This window comes from Plectropomus leopardus, chromosome 20, assembly GCF_008729295.1.
Source record: "Plectropomus leopardus isolate mb chromosome 20, YSFRI_Pleo_2.0, whole genome shotgun sequence".
In the NCBI taxonomy this organism is placed as follows: Eukaryota; Metazoa; Chordata; class Actinopteri; order Perciformes; family Serranidae; genus Plectropomus; species Plectropomus leopardus.
The window spans coordinates 26706419-26727392 of NC_056482.1; the positions used below are offsets into that span (position 1 = coordinate 26706419).

General features: G+C 42.4%; 1 protein-coding gene across 1 annotated transcript in view; it reads right to left on the reverse strand.

Annotated features, from left to right (window-relative positions):
• Positions 1–886: 886 nt before the first annotated feature.
• LOC121959889 (tetratricopeptide repeat protein 28-like) overlaps positions 887–20974 on the reverse strand; it is a 121945-nt gene continuing 101857 nt past the window's right edge. The window contains exons 18-35 of the mRNA XM_042509420.1: positions 18747–18856; positions 16975–17104; positions 16537–16764; positions 14895–15081; positions 12356–12496; positions 11423–11567; positions 11157–11336; positions 9756–10330; positions 8824–9071; positions 8312–8436; positions 6900–6977; positions 6652–6811; positions 5897–5973; positions 4899–4922; positions 4633–4762; positions 3759–3866; positions 3047–3686; positions 887–2582 (exon numbers count right to left, since the gene is read on the reverse strand). Of these exons, the coding sequence (XP_042365354.1) occupies positions 1508–2582; positions 3047–3686; positions 3759–3866; positions 4633–4762; positions 4899–4922; positions 5897–5973; positions 6652–6811; positions 6900–6977; positions 8312–8436; positions 8824–9071; positions 9756–10330; positions 11157–11336; positions 11423–11567; positions 12356–12496; positions 14895–15081; positions 16537–16764; positions 16975–17104; positions 18747–18856 (4361 nt within the window). The 3' untranslated portion in view covers positions 887–1507. The remainder of the gene's footprint in view (positions 2583–3046; positions 3687–3758; positions 3867–4632; positions 4763–4898; positions 4923–5896; positions 5974–6651; positions 6812–6899; positions 6978–8311; positions 8437–8823; positions 9072–9755; positions 10331–11156; positions 11337–11422; positions 11568–12355; positions 12497–14894; positions 15082–16536; positions 16765–16974; positions 17105–18746; positions 18857–20974) is intronic.

Sequence of the window (20974 nt, forward strand, 5' to 3'; positions counted from 1 at the left end):
GTGTGGCACCGCTGCAAAATTGTACATCAATAAGTCACCGACACACTGAACAGCAAGAGGTACCATGCTGAAAATCACACGTAAAACCAAATCTCCAAAAATATCAAAATGTTTTCCTCACGTCCTCCTTTAATTGGCTTTATAAAATGTATAATAATGACTGGAAAACACAGTTTACTTTACAAAATAAATGACAACAGTAAGCATCGATAATATTGACATTTAACAATAATTATTACACGATAAATCAAGATCAAATTCAGGTCAACTTGCACAAATATAGCGAGCATTTAGGCTGTAAAATCCTTTTCTCAGGCGGTCAGTCGACAGGCTGCGGGTACAGTACATGGAGGCATTGACACACATGCTCTCTCGTCAGTCAAGAAAACACCATTAAAGGGAAAGTTCGTGTTTTTTTTAAAGTGGGGCTGAATTGGTAACTTATCCGTAGACACTGTAGTCGATGGCAGTCGGCACATGCTCAGTTTAAAGAAGCAGGCTGGAAAACCGACAGAGAAGTTAAGTAATGTACTGCTTTGCTTTGGGGGGCACTTCTGCAAAATGAGGATTTTAGGACATTTCTAGGATTTAAGGACAATTCTAGGCTTTTAGGATATTTCAAGGAAATAAGGACTTTTGTAGAAGCGAAGGATATTTCTAGGATTTTAGATTTCAGTTATTTAAGGACATTTCAAGGACAGACCTAGGATTTTAGGATGTTTTTAGGATTTTTTAAAAACTTTTTTGTAACTAATTTCCATGTACATTTCTTCTACTTTTTTCTAAATTCTTAAAAATGTTTTGTTCATTTTCTTTCGTTGTTCATTGCCTCCTTCCCATGTTTTTGAAAGAAATCGAGCCATTTTGTTGAGATTTCGAAGGGGTTAAATGCCAAAGTCACTCAATAACACAACAAGCTAACTGTGTAAGAAGAGTAGTTCCTGTTTCCAGAAATGTTACATCACTGTTTTTCCAAATGGAGACTGGCTTTGAAGAGAGCGTCTCATTTTCCTGTTGGAAATCACTGTCTGACATCAAGGTAAAGCAGTAAAAATACTATCAATATAGCGTTCACTTGAACTTTTTTTAGGTGGCGACAACACGTTTTGCTGCTGTCCCCGTCCACAGCGATACATTACCTAACTTACACGTCAGACTCCTGTCTGCTTCTCCACACTGGGGGGCGTGTCGACTGCCATCTACTGTATGTAATAAACTGACTATGAATAAGATCCTCATACAAACCCACTTAAAAAAAATCTGAACTATCCCTTTAAAGCCAGAGACTCAACACTTGTGTAAGAGTCAGTTTGTCCTTCCAGCTCTCCCCAGAAGAAGGCACAGTCATCACCTTTTAAAACATCCCTTCACAAAAAGTAGTGACGTGTAAAATCACCGTCAGTATCAAAGTTTTTTTTTAATCCTCAGCAGGTATTGCTAAAAATGTAGCTGACAAACGGACAGCTTCTGTCATAGTACAAACACCAAGAATCAAACATCTCAACTCTCAACATTTGGAGGAAGGAAAAAAATGTCCAGGTGAGAGGAACTTGTATCCGTTCCCAGAGGGAAGTTTGATGCCTCCTTTTGAAGGAGGAGGAGGAGGCGGAGGAGGTTTAGCCGCCAGTTTTTGGTGACCGTTTGGTCTGTCGCCGGCGTCCTCAGATCCCTCCACGTGTTTGCAGACGGCGTCATGTCGAGGGGAGAGATTGAGCAAACCCAAAACGTCTTTCTGAACTGTACTCATTTTTTTGTTCCCTCCTCGGAGTAAACTGGCCGGGCAGGGCTCGTCCTGTTTCTGTCCCGCCCAGAAGGTTTTTAAGTTATGGATGGCCTGGACTTTGTTGTCCCGTTTCGACTGGTTGAGTTCGGGCGTGTTTGCAGGGCTGGAGGAGGCCGAGACGGATCCCGTAGAGGAGTAGGAGAGCGCCGGCGACGGGGCGCTGTCAGAGTGTGCAGGAGAGATGTGGGCGGTGTAAGGTGAGGTAGGGTATTTCAGTTTGAGCTGCACGTCCGGGGAGGCGGCGGGGAAAGGCGAGCCCTGCTGCTTCACAGAGACGGATAAAGACGGAGAGGAGTGAGCCGGGCTGTTGTAGCCGGAGCTGATTTTCTGCAGCGACGAGGAGCGGGACGGAGGTTTAGGTCGAGTCGGAGGAGGCGTGGAAACAGAAGGAGAGAGCGGGGAAAGAGACAGAGAGAGAGGAGAGGAGCCGGCCTTCAGACTGGATCTGCTGGGCGGTCTGCTGAACGCGCTGGTCTCAGAGGGCTGGAAGCCTCGTGCTCCTCCGCTGGGAGTCAAAGTCGGGGTTGTGGGAGTCGACAGAGACGGCTGCCTGGCCTCCTCTCTCCCCTCTGCTCCCCTCAGGGTCTTCCCTCGGATGTTGGCCTTCTGCAGGCTCTCCACAGCCTGCATGTGGCTCTGTGTCTCCTCCAGGATCTTCTTGGCCAGCTCCTGAGGATCCAGCTGTCCCGCAGGACCCGTCCTCTCCTCCTGAGACTTGACCGTGCTGTCCGTCTCCGTGCTGGACTGGTCCGACTCAGAGCTGCTGCCCTTCCCTTTGCCCGTCCTCTGAGGAGATGAGCTGCAAAAAATGAACAGAATATTTACAGCGAGAATAAAGTTAGTTAATGAGCTAGACTATAAATGACATTATATATATCACTTTCATAAATAACTTATATTATCACCTGATTTAATGTTTAAAATATCAGAAAGACCACAAAATGCAGAGCTGATGTAAACTGATATTAAAAAAGTGTCGTACATTTTCTGCTTAACGAGCCAAATTATAAAAAAAATATTTAAAATTATATATATGTCATATTTTAACATATTTTATCTGTTATATCAAAGATGATCATTTTTCTTGCATGATTTTGTTTTTTTTTTAAGTGTATTTGTATAACTATTGCAGGAGGAGCCGAAATCAAAGATTTTCATGCCAACAAATACTTCTCTGTGATTTCTGAGCACACGACAAAAGATAAGTTGAAAGTCTGTTTTCATCGATTCTGTGCATTTTTCGAACAATAACTCCAAACTTACATTTCCTGCTTTGGTTTGGGGCTGCTGGGAACCTTCAGGGGCAGCGGCGCTTTAATCGGCGATGTCGGCGTGCTGATGCTTCCCTTGGAGGAAACTGTGACCGGGTACCCATGACCCCCTGCAGACCCCCTCCCAGCTCCTCCTCTGCCGTGTCTGTGTCCCGCAGGAAGTGGCAGCGTGTCGCACTCCCTCCTCCCTCGTCCTAACGGCTCGCTGCTGATGATGGAGTACCCCTCGTACTCCTCCTCCTCCCCCTCTCCCGCCAGTCCTCCTCCCTGACCGCTCAGTCGACCTCTAGCGAGGCCGCCAGAGGGGCGATTCGAGGCGTAGAGCCCCCCTCCGCCTCGAGATCTATCCAGCTCCTGCTGATGCGACGAGCGCTGGCTGATGATGTCACTTCCCGCAGGTTCGGGCCGGGACAGGAAGCTGAGGGAGGAGGCGAGGGAGCTGAGGCTGTAGACGGAGATGGCGTCGCAGGAGAGGTTGTCGGGGCAGACCGGGGGTAAGAAGGAGGGCTGAGGGGGGTAGCAGCCGAAGGAGATGGGTAAGGAGTGAGGCTGGGAGGCGGACTGGGAGGAGGACAGAGACTCCAGAGACGAGGAGCTGTCCATGCTCAGCCGCTTGGGGAGCTCTGTGGAGTCTGAAGGAGGAGAAACGTTAGAGAGGAGCAAAGAAGAAGATTTGATTTTTAAAAAATCTGCATGATTCTCACCGAAGAGCGCCAGCAGAGACTGCAGCGCAAAGTGCATGATGCGTCTGCTGGCCTGCTTCCCCGTCTTCAGCACCACCTCCTCCTGACCCACCTCACACAGATCGAAACCTGAGACACACACGGCGTCACCGAGTACACACACCGCACTTCAACACCACTCTGAAGTACTTTACTTTCCATTTAACGGAAATTAAATTAAAATGAATGAATCCTTTAAAGAGATCCGCACACCAGGAAGCTCCAATTAAAGGATTTTATTCTGGAAAACAAGTGATTGTTTTTCGGCAAGTCTGAGGGAGAATAAACTGGCTCCAAACATACTCGTTTACAGTAAAATCCTTTACTGGGAACTTCCTGGTGTGCGGATTTCTATCTATTCATAATGTTCATCTTGGATCCAGCACCCACTGAGGGATGTGTGTCTTAATTTGAGTTAACCCTTTGAAACCTGAGCAAATTAGCTTAACTTATAAGAAATGGCCCGAAAATTAGCAAGATATTAATAAGACGTTACAAGAAAATTACTAGAAAATAGGATAAAGAGAAATCTAAAGTAAAAATAAACATAAAAAAAACAACAAGAAAATGATCTCAAGAAAGTGCCAAAGAAGTATTTTTGTTCTTATAAAAAGTATTATTTTCTTTTCTTTATTCCTTTTTTTCTGTAACATAATTTTTTATATATATAATTAAGAAAACTGTATATATTGTAAATATTGTAAATTGTAAAGAGAATCGAAATATCATTTTCTGGACATTTTTCTCTCATTTTTATTATTTCCATATATAGTCTTTGTTTACCATTTTTTGTTTGCTATTGGTTTTGTTCATTTAACTTGAAAAATGCTAATAAAAAAATATGATGATGACTCACCGAGTGCGGCCAGGAACTCGTGGCAGCCGGGAAGCCTCCAGAGCTGCACGCTTATCGACACCTGAATGGGAGCCAGAGAGAAGTCCTGCTCTTTGTCTCCGGACTGCAGCTGGACCAGAACCTGGTGGAGCTTCACAGAAACAGAGCAAAGATCATTACGGCTGAACTGTGATGCCGCAGAAAGTTTGTTTTTCTCCGATTACGCGAATGCACAACAACTCTTTATCTGTGTGTGTCTGCTTTCACTTTCTCTGTGCGAAACTTACCATTCCCACCATGCTTTTAACCGCCTTTGTGAGGTGTGTTTGAGAGAAGAGGAAACACAACTTTAGTGGTTTATTCCTGCTGTAACTGTTGGGTTTGAGTCACTGCACACTCATGCATGGAGATGGTACCAAAACGCTGTATGGAGAGCTGAACAGTGATGTCACTATGGGTCTGTGTTACTATTAAACACGAGCTGGATGTCATAAATGAAAGCAAAGTGAGCAGTGACATGTCCTTTTAATTATGTTTTACTTGACCACGTAAGATGCACACTCAGTAAAAGCAACAACACACATGCATGTAAGAGTGCAATGTTGATTAGTTGGATTTTTTAAAAAAGATTTTCACAATAAACCTCTCAGCTGCCAAAATCCAGACGAGAAAAGCTCAGAGTGAGCTCATAAAAATGTTGAATAACTCATGCGTGTCGCCTTTTTAGCTGGAGAAACTTCTGTGATTTATTTAAATAACCAGTGCAAGACTTGAGCTTGTGATGGAGTATTTGAGAGAGGCGCACTAGTGAGATGCACACGGAGTAATCGTGAATTTTAGAGCTCCATGTGAAAGCCAATATGTTTTTATTAATCTGCCTCTAGTCCAAAAATGATCGAATAAATCAGGGGGAAATTTAGTCCACAGTATTGACTTCTTCTTCAATCGTAGACACTCGCAAATCAGCAACATCGTAAACAGCAAGATGCCTGATACGCGTCCAGAAGCACGCCAAAAATCGGACACGGCTGTGGATCATGGGCCTGATGCAGAGGAGGCATCGCAGCATATGCGGGAAAAGATACCGGAAAAGATTTCCGGTCTATCGATAAGTGATTTGAAGTGGCACTGACTTAAAGAATTATTGCTGCAGGTTCAACTCACGAGACGACCAAAGTGCTCAGAGGGAGCTAAAACTTGGAGTATTTTTATGTTTTTGTACTGTGAGTATTTCTTCCACCAGTGGGATGAGTACCTGTGTCACTACTACACAACATGTCAGTACCTTATGAATGAGCTGCTCTCCGGCTTCAGACACTGTGACCAGTTTACAGAGAGCCTGCAGAGCTGGAGGAGTGAGACCTGAGGACGGACAGAGGGGACATTACAAGACAGATTTCACATCCGGACCACGAGATATATTTACCGTGAAACTTCAGTTAATAGCCTGAGAAATTACCTGACAAAAAAAAAATCTGTAAATAAAAATACTCTTCTGCATCTAGTAATCTTTTATTTTGCGTCTCTCTTGTTTACTGTAATACTGTCTTCTTTGGTGTTCATGGTTTAAGTAAAATTAACTGAATGTTTGGATTGTAGAGAATCTTAATAAGCTAATATTGTAAGTAGTATGTCCATATCGACAAAAGTTTAAACATTTACATTTGTATGTGTGATCTAAGCAGCTAACTAACATTAACTCCAGCAGGTCACCAACAACTCGGTTTTACACATCCAAAGATCTTCTATAAAAATGAACTGCATGGTAACCATGGTAACCAGAGCGAGCCTCTAATAGAGACAGGCCTTTATTTGTCAAAATGTGTCGCCACACTGAGCTAGTAAAAGGGACTTTTAATTGGACTAGGCTTTTATTTGAATTTTTACGGTACTTTTTGTTTAGTTTGGGTGATTCGTTATGCAGCTAATATAGTCAGATTTTGGAGTTGCATGCTTCTGCATCCTGTAGGGAATAAACAGCTCATTATTATCAGGGTGATGGACATGAGAGACGTTCAGAGAAGGAGAAAGCTGCGTCACCGAGCAGAGACTGCAGAGTGGTGCTGCACTGCTGCAGCCGATCCCCGGGGTCTGACGTGGGAAAGAACACCGCCGCGGGGAGACCAGCACCGCCACCGGAGAAGTCCAACCGGAAACCCACCGCAGACAGGAGGGCCTGCCACCCGGGCACCCCGCCGACCTTACCCCGAGGACAGAGGACACATGAGCGGAGGACACACGCGGGCTGACATTTAAAGACAAAGAGACAAAGAGAGCAGCACACACACCTTGTTCTCGACGCTCTGTTGGGACGTGTACATGGCGTTACACTGGCCGCTCTGAATGCGCTGCAGAGACTTCTCCACCTGGAGAGAGAGAAAGAGTTCAAACACTCGCCTTCTGTCTGTGTTCAACAACAGGCCACAGACCGCTCAACCAAGTATTAGTCCTGGTCCGTGCATGTAAAATAAGGTATCACAATGGTAGTCTTTGTTATGTTGACCCGTATGAAACGTGAGCAAATTGGAGATTTTTCTTAAAAACATGGGAATGAGCAATTTAAGAGGAAATGACCCAGAAATAAGCAAGAAAAAACAAAAAGTACAAGAAAATTACCTAAATATTAGCACAAAAAGAAAAACTAAACCGGGAAATGAGTGGATGTTTTTGTCAAATTTGAAGAAACTCTGCCAAAGTGTTCCTGAGATATCACATTCACGAGAATGGGACGGACAGATAGATGGACGGACAGACGGATGGACGGACAGACGGATGGACGGACAATGCCGCCACAGCTCTCCCCAGCACGGAGGCTTAGTAAAAGTTGTTTGTTGCTTTTGTCATTTAAAAGTTGTGATGCTTTATTCCAATAAAGCATCCAGCTGTTGGGTCCAGATTTCTCCTTCGTCATTTGTGGTCCACATATAACGGAAACGACCACATCATTTGACAAAATGTCCACAACACGTGCAATGAGACAATACAAGACTAGAGTGCATGAAGTTTAAATCACGGGTAGCCTGATGGGTTCGGAAGGCATGTTTTCTTTAAAATTTTGGAGATTTATTTTTTTCTTTTTAAATTTTGGGTAATTTTAAAAAACGTAAACATTTTTTGGGATTTTTTTTTCTTTAAACATTTTTGATGGACTTTTTAAAAACCAGGGGGCAATTTTCTTTTGCTCTAAATTTTTTTGACACTTTTTTTTCCCTCCAAAATGTTTTTGTCAATTTTTCAAGAAAATATGCCTTTCAAATTACAGGCCCGCTGAGATAAAAATCAGAAAATTTAAAAACAGAAATGATGTTAGATTTACAAATATCCAATGGTCAGTTTTTCACAAACTTGACCTGGTTGCGAGTCACTTGTGATTAATTCAGACCCACGACCCCCCAGCTGGGAACCACTGCTCTATTCTACATTAGAGGTGTAAAAAAATACGGCCTGTGAGCCAGAACCGGCCCACCAAAAGTTTCACTTTATCCCACTGGATGACATTGCACACCTGATATTGATTCACTCGTGAAGTCTAAGAGGTATCAGAGCCACGGCTCCAAATCTGGAACTTTGTATCGACTGCATGTTTGTAAGAACGATAACAACAAACACAACACCGGCTCTCACAGATAAACACTTTTCTTATTTACTGTGTGCAAAAACCAAGTGTTTCACATAGAAACCAGCGTCAGCGTTCCCTCACCAGGTGCAGCAGCACTCTGAGGGCGTCCCTGGCTCTCTCTGGGTACTGCAGGATCTCTGCCAGGGCCTGTCCAACCAGAGACATGGGACTGTTCAGCTTCACATCGCTGCCAATCAGCATGTAGCCTGCAGAAAAACACACAAACACTGAGATACTAAAAACATGCAAACATCAGATTATCTCATTTTAGTTTCTTTTTAAGGCGCTCAGCATGCATTAAAACGAGTAATGCTGTACACAGTCCGAGCTCATCTCTGCAGAAAACGTGTCCCAAAAGAAGAGGGCTGTAATTTGGACTTCGATGTGCAGAATTAAGAATCACAAATCTTCTGCCGGTGAAATACGGCCTTTCATCTGCGGCTCAGCAGCTAAAGGAAACTCCTCTCTTTTCTTGCACACTGAAGAACTGATGGAAATGTTAATTAGTTTTTTTTTTTCCTAAAATTTAAAGGACCACTCTACAACTGTAACGCGGGGTTAAGTGTTCCTTAAACGTGTTGGCGTGTGCTCACCGGCCCAGTTGGAGGGGTGTGAGAAGTGCTTGCTGCTCTGCAGAGTCTTCATGGCCTCCGTCAGAGCCGCGCTGGCTTTGGTGCCGTTGAGGAGAGCCGTGTAGAAAGTGTGTGTGAAGAGTTTGGAGGCAGCTATCGGCACAGGCCACAGGGACACGCACACACACTGGACCCCCGCAGCCAGGAGGGCCCGGGTCAGACCCACCACCCCGTCAGCCGTCACCCTGCTGCTGGACTCCGGGTACAACCTGAGGACACGGAGGGTCAGAGGTCAGCTGGAGCCTAAAAACGTAAAATCTTTAATACGGGGAGATGAAACTGGCTCTGCTTAGGGGCCACTTTTACAAAATGACAGGAGGCCAGGGGCCAGTCACAGCAGCCCCAGACATGCTTCTAGGATTTTAAGTCATTTCTCAGGTTTTAGGATATTTCCAGGACTTCAGGTTATTTCATAGATTTTAGGACGTTTCTGTGATTATGAGACCTTTTTAGGATATCAGAACATTTCTCAGATTTTAGGGCGTTTCTAGGATTTTAGGAAATTTGTCCAATTTATGGACATTTCTCAGATTTTAGGATATTTTTTTGATTTTCGGTCATTTCTAGGATTTTGGGTTGTTTTCTGATTTATGAACATTTCTCAGATTTTTTGACATTCCTTAGACTTGTGGACATTTTTAGGATTTTAGGACATTTAGCACATTATCTAGGCCCTCTGTTGGCGGTGTGGCGGATCGTCCTCTGGCTCTTTTACGCACTCTGACACCTTATGGATACTTAAAGTACAAAACCATTTTCCAGTACGAATCACTTTATTTTTATTATTAATTATAAAATGGTTGGGGGGTCACCATGGCAACCTATCAGGGGCCAGATTTGGTCCACGGGCCGTGAGTTGAGTATCACTGGTTTAATGTGTGTAAAAGTCGTACCTCAGAACCACCAGTTTGACGGTGAGGCACAGGTCCAGTATATCCGCGGCGGTGAGGAGGAAGTCGTGAAGCGGCGGGCTGTCACACACACTCTCCACGTCACACACACTCTCCCCGTCCTCGCTTGTCTCATCTGTCCCTCTCAGTCTCTCCGGGCTGCTGTGACTTTTTGTAAACAAACTCTTCGTCTTTCCGTCCTGACCCGAAGCCTCCCCCGAGGTCGACCCGCCACACGGTGACTTCTCCCTGGGTCGGCCGGCCGCCCCCTCCCCTGCAGCGTGCTCCTGGCTGGGGGCGAGAACCAGAGCGGCGAGCTTCCAGGACACGTGCGTCGCAAAGTGAACGCACTCCGCCTGACTCAGAGCCGCCAGCACGCGCTCCTTTGTGGCGTTAGCTCCAGTGAGGGGGTGACATCCCAGCTGCTCCCCCAGCCACAGAGCCTCATCCTGGGCCGAAGGTAGGGGGCCCCACAGCCAGCGGTCCATCACAGAGGAGGGCAGGCGAGGGGCCCCGACCACTGCCGCCACTGAGCCTCCATCTGAGCAATGAAGGGGACCGCCACGGCGAGGATGAGTCTGTGGGGCAAAAACAGGAGAATTCACTGATTTAACAAAGAAAAAAAATGATCAATTTACAGAAATAACTAGAAAATAAAAAGACCAATTCAGTGTTTAAGATAAATATAGGGTTCAACATTTTTACCAATAAATTTCCATGACTTCTCCAGGACTTTAAGGCAAATCTTCAAGACCGTTCATACTGCTTATCAGTTATTTTTCAATACTAAATTATACCTTTTAAAAGTATGTATTTTTAAAAAAAATAATAATTACATAACAGGACTAGAAATATATAATATGTAAAATATGTAATATATATAAATATTTACATATAACTAAGGAAGTCTTTGTTATTTCACTATATTGTGGTGCCAGAAAGCATGTCGTACAACTTTAAATGGCTGTGTTGTATTTATTTTACCGCTGACATTTTGGGGGGCACGTACTTTTTTCTTTAAAAATTCAATTGTTAAAGAAAAAAAATTGCCATTTTTTCCTGTATATTTTTTTCGATTAAAAAAAAAATGACAATTTTTTTGTTTAAAAAATTGCGGCAATTGAAACATTTTTGTTTTTATTTTTCATTTAAAAAATTTTGGCACTGGTTTATGAAATCATTTCGGTGAGTTTTTGCCCGCAGGTTTGGATGGCGTGTTTTCTTCATAAATAAAACCATTTATCACAGCCAGAAACTGTAAAAACAGAAATTATTGTTGGATTTTCAAATTTCCTACAGTCCTTGGACACATCATGTGTTATTATACAGGTTTATAAAACAAAACTCAATTTTCATGACCACTCAAACCCTGTAAATATCTTTTTAAAGATACGATTCACCTACCCTGACGACTGCTCCCAGGCTGCCTAAAGAGGGAACGGAGATGAGGCTGAAGCGTTCGTAAAGGTACTCGTTAGAGGAGCTGCCTTTGAGCAACGCAAACGGGATCAGGTACAATTCCCCCTCCAGCACCAATACCAGCTGCCTGTGTCGGCCCACGGGTCCACTGCTGTGCATCAGGCCCTGCAGGGACAAACGGGGCAGAGAGATTCGGTTTAATATAAATATAACAACTGACACATAAATATGCAGCCTAATAAAGTACACACCCCCTCCATCGGTGCGATGAGTAAGTCATAAAGAGCTCGCAGAGGAGGTTTGCTGATGTTACTCTGCCGAAAAGGAGGAGAGGACAAACTGTCCTTCACTGGAGACACTGTGGCGCTGTAAAGACTTGTCATGCTCTGACAGCTTCTGTTTATCACACACAGCACACACACACATACACACAATTACAATGTTAGAAAGCAATGAAATAACAAGAGTCATTACAAAACACTGATAAATACAGCAACATCAACATGATGAATCCTACTGTATTCCTGTAAAATCTGTATTGTGTAGTAAATAAGATATAAAATATACACATAAAATAAAATGTATTTAAATAATATAAATATAAATACGTAATAAAAAGTAAGTGATAAAAATATGAAAAAGTAATAAAAAGTATATAACTAATATAAAAAGTATGTAAATGAGATTAAAAATTGCACATTAATATAAATACTACATGTATAACTTAAAAAGTATATACATAAGAAAAAAATGTATAAAAGATAAAAAAGTAAATAAATAAGATTTAAAAATTACAAATAAACTAAAAAGTTTTTAAAAAATCTAAACAATTAAAAAAAGTATATAAATATGAAAAAAAGTTTGAAAAATTAGACAAAAATATACAGTATAAATCATACAAAAAATACCACAAAATCATATATATGCATATAAACATGCACACAGAGATATTTATAAATAAAATTTTAAAAAAGTAGAAATGAAATAAAAAAGTAGAAAACGGATACAATTATGTAAATAAAAGTATATAAATAGGAAAAAAGATAATACAAATAAGATTTAAAGCATATTGATACGTTTCAAAGTGTAAAAATAAAATAAAACTGACAGATTGACTGACATTGTTGTCCATAGTATCGGGCCACGATCTATAACTGAATCAAACCTAAAAACCAAAGCCCGACCTGTTAAAGAGGTTGTTCCTGGACACCATGCGGAGGTAGCCTGTGGGGTCGGTGGCTGAGGTCAGTTTGTTGTTCAGCTCCTCAAACTGCTGCTCCAACAGATCTCCAGCTTCACTCTCTGTCTCACTGCTCGAGCACACTCTGCGAGCGCAGAAACACGGGCAGAAACACTGTCTTAGTACTGCAATATCACCAGTAACTCAGCAAACAATGGTGCTTTTAATCAAGAAAATCTGGCAACAAAACATGTCTATTTTCTCATCATTTATTTGGGAATAAGATGGAAGCTACAGCAGAAAATCGTCCAAGAAAAATTTCAGGAGGGGATGATCCAGATAAAAAAAAAGCATTCACAGAAGAGATTAAAGTCAAAAAAAGACTTGAAGGGAGCGCTCTTGGAGGCAGAGAGTTGCAGCCAGCTCACCTGCAGGCACACGTTTGAACAGTGTTTGTGTAATTACTCTCACTGCCAGAAGGGGGAGACAAAAGTTTCACACTGCAGATTTAATCACAGTGGAAAACTTTAACATTAAGTAAATGCACAAAAGCTGAGCGGATGAGTGCATTTAATCACTTTTGAATCAAACTTTTATTTGCAAAAAGAAAAAATAGCTTTTTTTTCTTTAAAAGACCAAAAATGTCACTTTAAATATCAGAAAATAAATATATTTGAGGATAAAACAGCATGTCGAAAGCTAGTTAACGTGCAGAGAGATGGGAATGATGCGAGTTTTTTTGCGGCGATTAATCACCGCCTTTATGTTCTGGACTGATGGCTCTGAGAATCTGCCATTAGCAGACGCCATTACTTTTTATGGGATCCTCTGGCTGCACTTCTCACAGCTCGGGGAGATTTGATTTGTGTTAAAGTAGCAGTTTGCACATGCTGGAGGGCAGTAAAGCTCCACTGGTGGGTTGGAATACATTTTAATGCTGCATATGCGCAAATACTTTTCACGCTGTGGATGAGCGGGATTCATAATCGGCACACATAAACGAACACACACACACACACACACACACACACACACACACACACACACACAGGCGACAGACACAGTGAATGGCTGCCGGCTACAGAACACCCCACTGCAGTGGTTTCCACAGAAAGTTGAGACGCATTTGCTGACACGACACATGGTAGTGATTTACAAAGTCGTCCAGCGGTGCCAGCCGAGGCCTGAAGTTGCGGGCGGGATAATTGAGTGTAAGGAAATATGGCAGCGGAGAGCGGGGAGGGAAGGAAGACAGATGACATGCAGCATGTGGCTCCTCCATCTTCTTTAGCTCACTCTCCTCCTTCCGTGTTTTAATGAGTGACGACGGGCAGTAACACGACGTCTGCAGCCACACAGGCGGCTCTGTGAGGCTCCACACGCTGACTACGATGAAGCTAACATGCTGATATTTGACAGGTTTGATGTTTTATCGTGTTCTCCATCTAAATTTAGAGCGTATGCATGTTAACGTTTGCTTATAGACAGTGGTGGAGAAGTATCCAGATCCTTTTCTTGAGAAAAATACTACTAATAACCAAATTGTAATTGCAATTAATTAGTCTTTGTTGAGTCCAAGAGCATGTTTGTGCCAAATTTGAGGAAACTTCCTCAAGGTGTTCTTGAGATATTGTGTTAACAAGAAGAGACATCACAGCGACCTTGACATTTGACCACCAATTTCTAATCAGGTCATCCTTGACACAAAAAGGATGTTTGTGTCCAATTACAAAACATTTCCTCGAGGTATTCGGGACATATCTCATTCATGAGAATGGGACAGATGCAAGTTCACAGTGACCTTAACTTTTTACCACTAAAATAATATCAGTTCATTATTGAGCCAAAGTGGATGTTTGTGCCAAATTTAAGAATTTCCCTTCAGGTATTTTTGAGATATTGTGTTCACAAGATTAAACAGACAACCTAGAACTGACTTTTGACAACTGAATTCTAACACAGTTCATTGGTAAGTTCAACTGGACATTTGTGCCAAATTTGAGGAAACTCACTCAAGGCCTTCTTGAGAAAAATTATGTTCATGAGAATGAGACAGACACAAGGTCACAGTGACCTTTGAACACCAAAATCAAATCAGTTCAGTGCTGAGCTCAGATGAATGTTTGTGCCAAAATTGAAGAAATGAGGTCATGGTGACTTTTGAACACCAAAATCAAATCAGTTCAATGCTGAGGCTCAGATGAATGTTTGTGCCAAATTTATAGAAATGAGATCACAGTGAGCTTTGTCTTCTACCTATGACCACCAAAATCTTATCAGTTTATCTTTGAGTGGATGTTTGTGCCAAATTATAAGAAATTCTTCAGATATCACACTCACAAGAATAAGACAGACAAGAACACCATGACCTTGAACCACGACTACCGAAACCTTAACAGTTCACTGTTGAGGCTAAGTGGATGTTTGTGCCAATTTTTTAAGTATATCCCTCAAGGCATTCTTGAGATATTGCATTCACAATAACACAACAAACAGGCGGACAACCTAGAAACGTAAAAAACGTTAAAAGAAACAGTAAAAACCTGCTGTAATGGCTGTCCACTCCGAGAGCCTCTCTAGCGTTGCTGATGTACTGCTCCAGAGACAGAGGACCTCCTCCTGCTCCTGCTCCTCCTCCTCCACTCTGCGGGCTCCCACGTCCACCTCCACCATCCTGGAACTCCTCCACTCCGGCCTCTCCGAGATACACCTCGTTAAACTTGACAATACCTGTAAAAAACACGAGTGAATTAGTGTACGCCGTGGTGTGTATTCAGTGTATTTAATGTGTTCATTATTTGCCTGCAGTTAGAGTGAAATACACAGTTTGTAACTGCAAAATAACTCCACTTTAACGCTGCTGGTGCAGCTCTGTCAGACACAGTCTGCATACAAACTCGGCATGCAGGGCAGATTTTGGGATGTATATTAATTATTTACAAGGCTAAAAGTCCAAAGCCAGAGCAGCGACTGGATTTTTGAAGCTGCAGTTTGTTGCAGATCCCAAATATAAAAGTGTCCAGGCTACAAATACAGAGCTCCCTTGAGGTCTGAAAAAAGTGATAGAAAAAGGTTTATTCCCTTAATGCTTTTTGTAAGGTATATTTCTCTTATTTGAAAAATGTGTTTTTCGGAAGAAGTCCTAATTCAGAGTACCGTAAAACTCCAGCTAATAGTCCAGGCTATTATTTGCTTGAATAATTGACCTCATCAGGCTCATATTTGGGAGCAGGCGGCTCTATATGGGACTAATTCCTTAATTAATTCCTTTCATACAAAAGTGTCTCTTAGCAAAGATGGTAAATATGATTGTTTAGTCAACCCTTTAAAACCTGGGGAAATTAAACTTTATCTATTTATTTATTTAATAAATAAATAAATATTGAAAAATATGGAAAGAAGGTGATGAGCGACAGAAGAAGAAATGATCCAAGTACAAGAAAATTAACCGAAACTTTGCAAAAAAGGGCTAAACAGAGAGGGCTAGAGAGAGAAAGTTTTGAAAAAAATCTAAAGGATTATCGCACATAGACTGCTTGTCAAGATTAAAAGGATAACAAAAAATAAAGCAATTTTGAAAATGTTTTAAATATAAACATCAATGGTTGGAGAAATCCAAAATCATGTCAAGATTAAAAGGATAGTTTTTTTTATTTATTTTGATTTTATTTGATTTATGTCAAACATGTAAAACAAGAAAAATTACATGAAAGAGTGCTTAAATATTTTTATATATGATATATAATAATTCTGTATCACAATTTTAAATATAGAACTATGATCATTTTAAATATATATTTTTTTAGACATTTCTCCTTCGATTTAAAAAAAAAAAATTCTAAATCCACTAGCATTTCTTACCATGTTGCTCATTGACTTTTTCCCCATATTTTTGAAAGAAATCACACGAACTTGCTCGGGGTTGAAAGATTCAAATAAATGTGAAAAGTGTCTGAAAGCAGCACAAAAAAAGTGACGTCCATCCGGGATTTCAAAGAGTTAAAAGGAGGTGTAAATTTGATATTTCCCGAGAAAATTCAAGTTTTTCCCTTTTTACTAAATAAAAAAGCCAGGCAGCACTTTTTAAAAAAAATAGGTGTTTTTTCCTAAAATTATTGGGTTTTTTTTAGCATTTGTGTGTGTGTGTGTGTGTGTGTGTGTGTGTGTGTGTGTGTGTGTGTGTACCTGTCCCTGGAGATATCAGCCAGCTGTACAGGAAGCCTCCGGCCAAAGAGTAGTAGAGGACCATGGCCCTCTGACCGTTGACCGTCTCCAGGATGTGCTCCACCGTCACCGGGATGTAAGGGTCAGCGCTCGCCGCCTGCTGGCTCCCTTTCTGGCGTTCCACCAGAAGGTCAGCGAAGGCACGCGTTCGCCCTCTCTCTGCTATGGCCAGAGCCTCATCGTGCCGCCCTGAGTCACAACACGGGAGATAAATCATGAGGAACAGAGGAGCAGAAGGTCTGGATTATCACTCAGACTTCAGGTGAGAATTTGTGAATTTGTGCGTCGCTAACAGGCGCACAGAGAGACAGAGTGTGAAGGAGAGCGGAGAGGTGAGAACGCCGCCCAGACAAAGTGATTCACACTGACAACAAGAGGAGAGACGGTTTGTTCATTCACCGAGGCTGACGAGGACTCTCTGGAGAGCCTGGTACGAGCTGGTCTGCAGGTCAAACAGGGTGAGCTTGTAATCGGTGCTGTGCTGCGTCTCGTGCCGAATCGTCTCGAATAACACGGACGCTCTGTACAACTGAAACACACAAACATCACAGTGATACTTAAACACATAAAACTGCAAAAAAAAAACAGTTGCATGAAGAGCTAAATATACATATATGTCAAGTGTAAACAAACATTATTTTAAAGCTGATATTTCAAACCTGAAAGAGAGTGTTGTAACATTATTTACCACCAGGGGGCAGTACAGAAACATCAGGAATCAGGATGCTCTTCTCTCCATCAAACTGGGAACTCAATCAGTCTATCCAGTAAACCATAACTTTACCGAACATCTGAAAGAGTCTCTCTGAGATCGAGGTACAATAGAAATAAATATCACTTAAAGCACATAAACATTTATAAGGTTCAACACAGTCTGTGAGCCTGCACACCTGAGCTGCATGGAGTTCAAAATAAAACGACATAAATAAATGACATAAAACACCAGTGGTGTAAAGTTGTAAAAAGGTTACTAATAAATCTAACAACTAGAGAGAAAAGCCAAACACAGACTCATGTTGGCTTTAAAAGTACTATAATATACTTGGTTGGAAGAGTCCACACCACAACTACAACGACAAGACTGGCAAATATAGCGTAGTATACTAATATCTATAGTGTTGGAAATACTTAAGAGTGATTTCATGAACGCTCACGTCGTTACTGTTGTGGTCATCCTTTTTATCGTTGGTGTGGGTCGCCCTAAACTTTACTTTACTTTGACTTTCTTTACTTCGGTCTGAGTACTTCTTAATTAAACTGGTTGACCAGCGTTTTTTGTAACCAGCCTATCAAGCTGTACGTGACACGTGACCGAAGACTGAACTGATTTATGCTTTTTGCTTTTCATTTGGTTCATTTCGTGGATTTGGTTTCAATTTTTCTGCAGCAGGGGCTGGCTCAATTTGCGGCAGCGGCACCTAACTGTGGCACCTCGTGTGGCACCCCCAGATGCCGCAGCTAGGTGCCGCTAGCAGTCGCAGCAGATGCCACTGGTTGCTGAGACGTGCCAGGAGGTGCCAGGAGGTGCCAGGAGGTGCCGGGAGGTGCCAGTGCTTGTGCCACTGCTTGCCAGGAGGTGCCACGAGGTGCGGAGAGAGAGACATGAGAGGTAGGTGATATCATCCTCGTGTCCCCTTTTCGGCGGATTTTTCCGCTGCTGCAGATAATTTTGTCACCTTGTAATATATTAGTTTTGTGAGTAGGCTATATTAAAAACCGCCAAACCGCGGTACACGCACTGGCACCTCCCGGCACCTCCGCCAAACCGCGGCACACGCACTGGCACCTCCCGGCACGTCGGCGGCATCTGGGGGTGCCACACGAGGTGCCACAGTTAGGTGCCGCTGCCGCAAATTGAGCTTGCTGTCTCTCTTTTACAGGAAGTTCAACGGATAAACCAGCTAGAGTGTCCGTCACGAGCCGGTGGGCCCAGTTAAACCATCAAAAATGATGTGAAAACATAACTGAAGCTGGTCCAAAAAAATCTTTATTTTTTTAAGATGATTTTTTCAGGTTTTTGCCTTTATTGACAGGACAGCTTAAGCATAAAAGGGGGAGAGAGAGCCTAAACTTAACCATGCTTTTTTCAGCATCTCACCTCTGGATACTGGAAATATGCAACTTGGATGGAGTTCACACACACCCACCCACACACACACACACACACACACCTGGTGCTGAGCCTCCTCCAGGTTTCCTCCGGCCCACAGAGACAGGCCGAGGCGGTGGCGTATCTTCGCTTCATCTTCTCTCCGCCCTAACTGCTCCGCCAGACGCAGACCTGAGGAGAGGAAGAGGAGAGGAAGAGGAGAAGAAGGAAAGATGAGACGCTCGCTCCGACATCAGAAAACCATCCCTCTGACAGCGGCGGCGCTTTGACGCTCATGACAACTGTTGGCGCACTGAAGTGAGCTGAGCCCAGGGCGCTCACATTTGCCATTCTCCCTCTCTCATTGTTCCCTTTTGTCTCCCTCTGCCCTGATCTTTCTCATCCCGCTGACTCCGATTCAAAGATCTCCTCTTGTCTCTGCGCTCCTCAGTTTGTCTCAGATATGTTTCTCCTCCCTGCTGTGCACACGCGGTCGTGGCGGCTTGTAATTAGTTCTCATTAGGCTCTCAGATTGAGCCGAATCCCATCAAACATGGAGTTTTGATTTGCGAGTCTCTGCCTGTCTCTCTCGGTCTGTCTGGCCCTGTGATGTTCTGGATCTGAGTTCCTCTCCCATCGGTTGGAGGAGGTTAATTGGAGGCGCGCATGAGAAGGTTTCCGCGGCTCTGTCCTCACCTCAACTCGGAGTTAATGATCAATTAAAACCAGGAGGATCCATGAGTGCGGTGACGAGCCGTGACCCCGTCCTACAGGCCCGATGAAGCCCGCACGAGTTCATCAATCAACACAAACACCCGTTACATAATTTTACTTTGTCTCAGCTTTCGTTTGTACGTGCTTCAGTGTATAAAAGAGAGTTAACCCTTTGAAAACTGGAGTAATATCACTTTTCTGCATTCAAACACCTTTTACACCTCCACGCAGTGACGCACGATAATGATTATTCCAACCGATACCGATAACTTCTTTTTGTCTGTTTTCATTAGGCTACTTTTAAATATATATATTTTGCAGTTTTCTTTGATCATTTATTGTGATTGATCATTGACCTTCTTCCCATGTTTTGAAAGAAATCAAGCCAATTTGCTCAGGTTTCAAAGGGTTAAATAGGGTTATTTTTGATATGGATGCAAACTAGAGCGATGTGAGTGTTTCAGAGAGAAGCGTACTTCGAAGAGAAGTTAAATCAAACAGGATTATTGACAGCGAGCCGTCTGAAGGAAACCTCTCCGCAGGGTAAACACCCCAACGCTGATCCTCTATTAGCCTGTCAGACTCATGAATACTTTTCATGCTTTCAGAAACACAACTCACAAATGTTCTCCGGCCTAAACAGCTCCGACTTTAAATAAGACGCACACACACAGACGCACATCAAAGTGTGTGCTGAGAGTGTGTGTGGCTGCAGGGGGAAGGTAAAAAACACTGTGACTAACTCCGGAGTGTGCTGATGCGTGTCAGAGACGGGCCGCTTTTGAACGCGGAGGAGACGCCGGAATCAAAAGATGCATCAGACAGATGCAGCATCACGATTCAGGTGGGAGTGAAGTCCGTTATATAACGGCGTGATGTTCGTAGTGCTGAGGATGTGTCGTATTTATCAGTTCATTGTCTTCATGTGGTCATATGACACTGTTACTGTTACATGATATGTCATTAACCTTTAGGCTTTAATATCACAGACAAAATCAAGCTTTAAAAAATATTACACATTAATATTATTTTTCATTCAACAAGTTCATTTTTTAACCAACATCAGTCCTAATCATAAATATCAAATATTAATTAATTTTTCAGAATTTTAATTTTTTTTTTATTGTGACAGTGCACCTAGTGGAAGTAGTATGTGTTTTCTCCATATGCCAAATATGGTTTAATTAAAATAAATAAATAAATAAATAAAATAAATAAAAGACGTAATCAGGTGGAAAATAGTACAAATGAGTCAAAAGCCCAGAATGACACCCAGAAATAATACAAGTCATGTTTTTCTGCTCTGATGGCTGTGGGATCAAAAATGTCAGTTTGAATGGGTTTCAATGGAGCATTTTTCGACCTTAACAGTCTGAATGTAACTATTTAGTTTCCACAGCGTATTTTAGACTTTTTGTAGGAGCTGAGCTGCAAATTCAAAGATCAAACAAAAATACACAATCTGGATAAAATGTATGCCACATGCATGAACACACACACAATTATCGAAAATTGAAGAATGAAAAGCGCGTAAAATGCACCAGCAGGGTTCATATTGTTCTAATGGCCAAATTCAACATGTTCTTGTTTTGACTG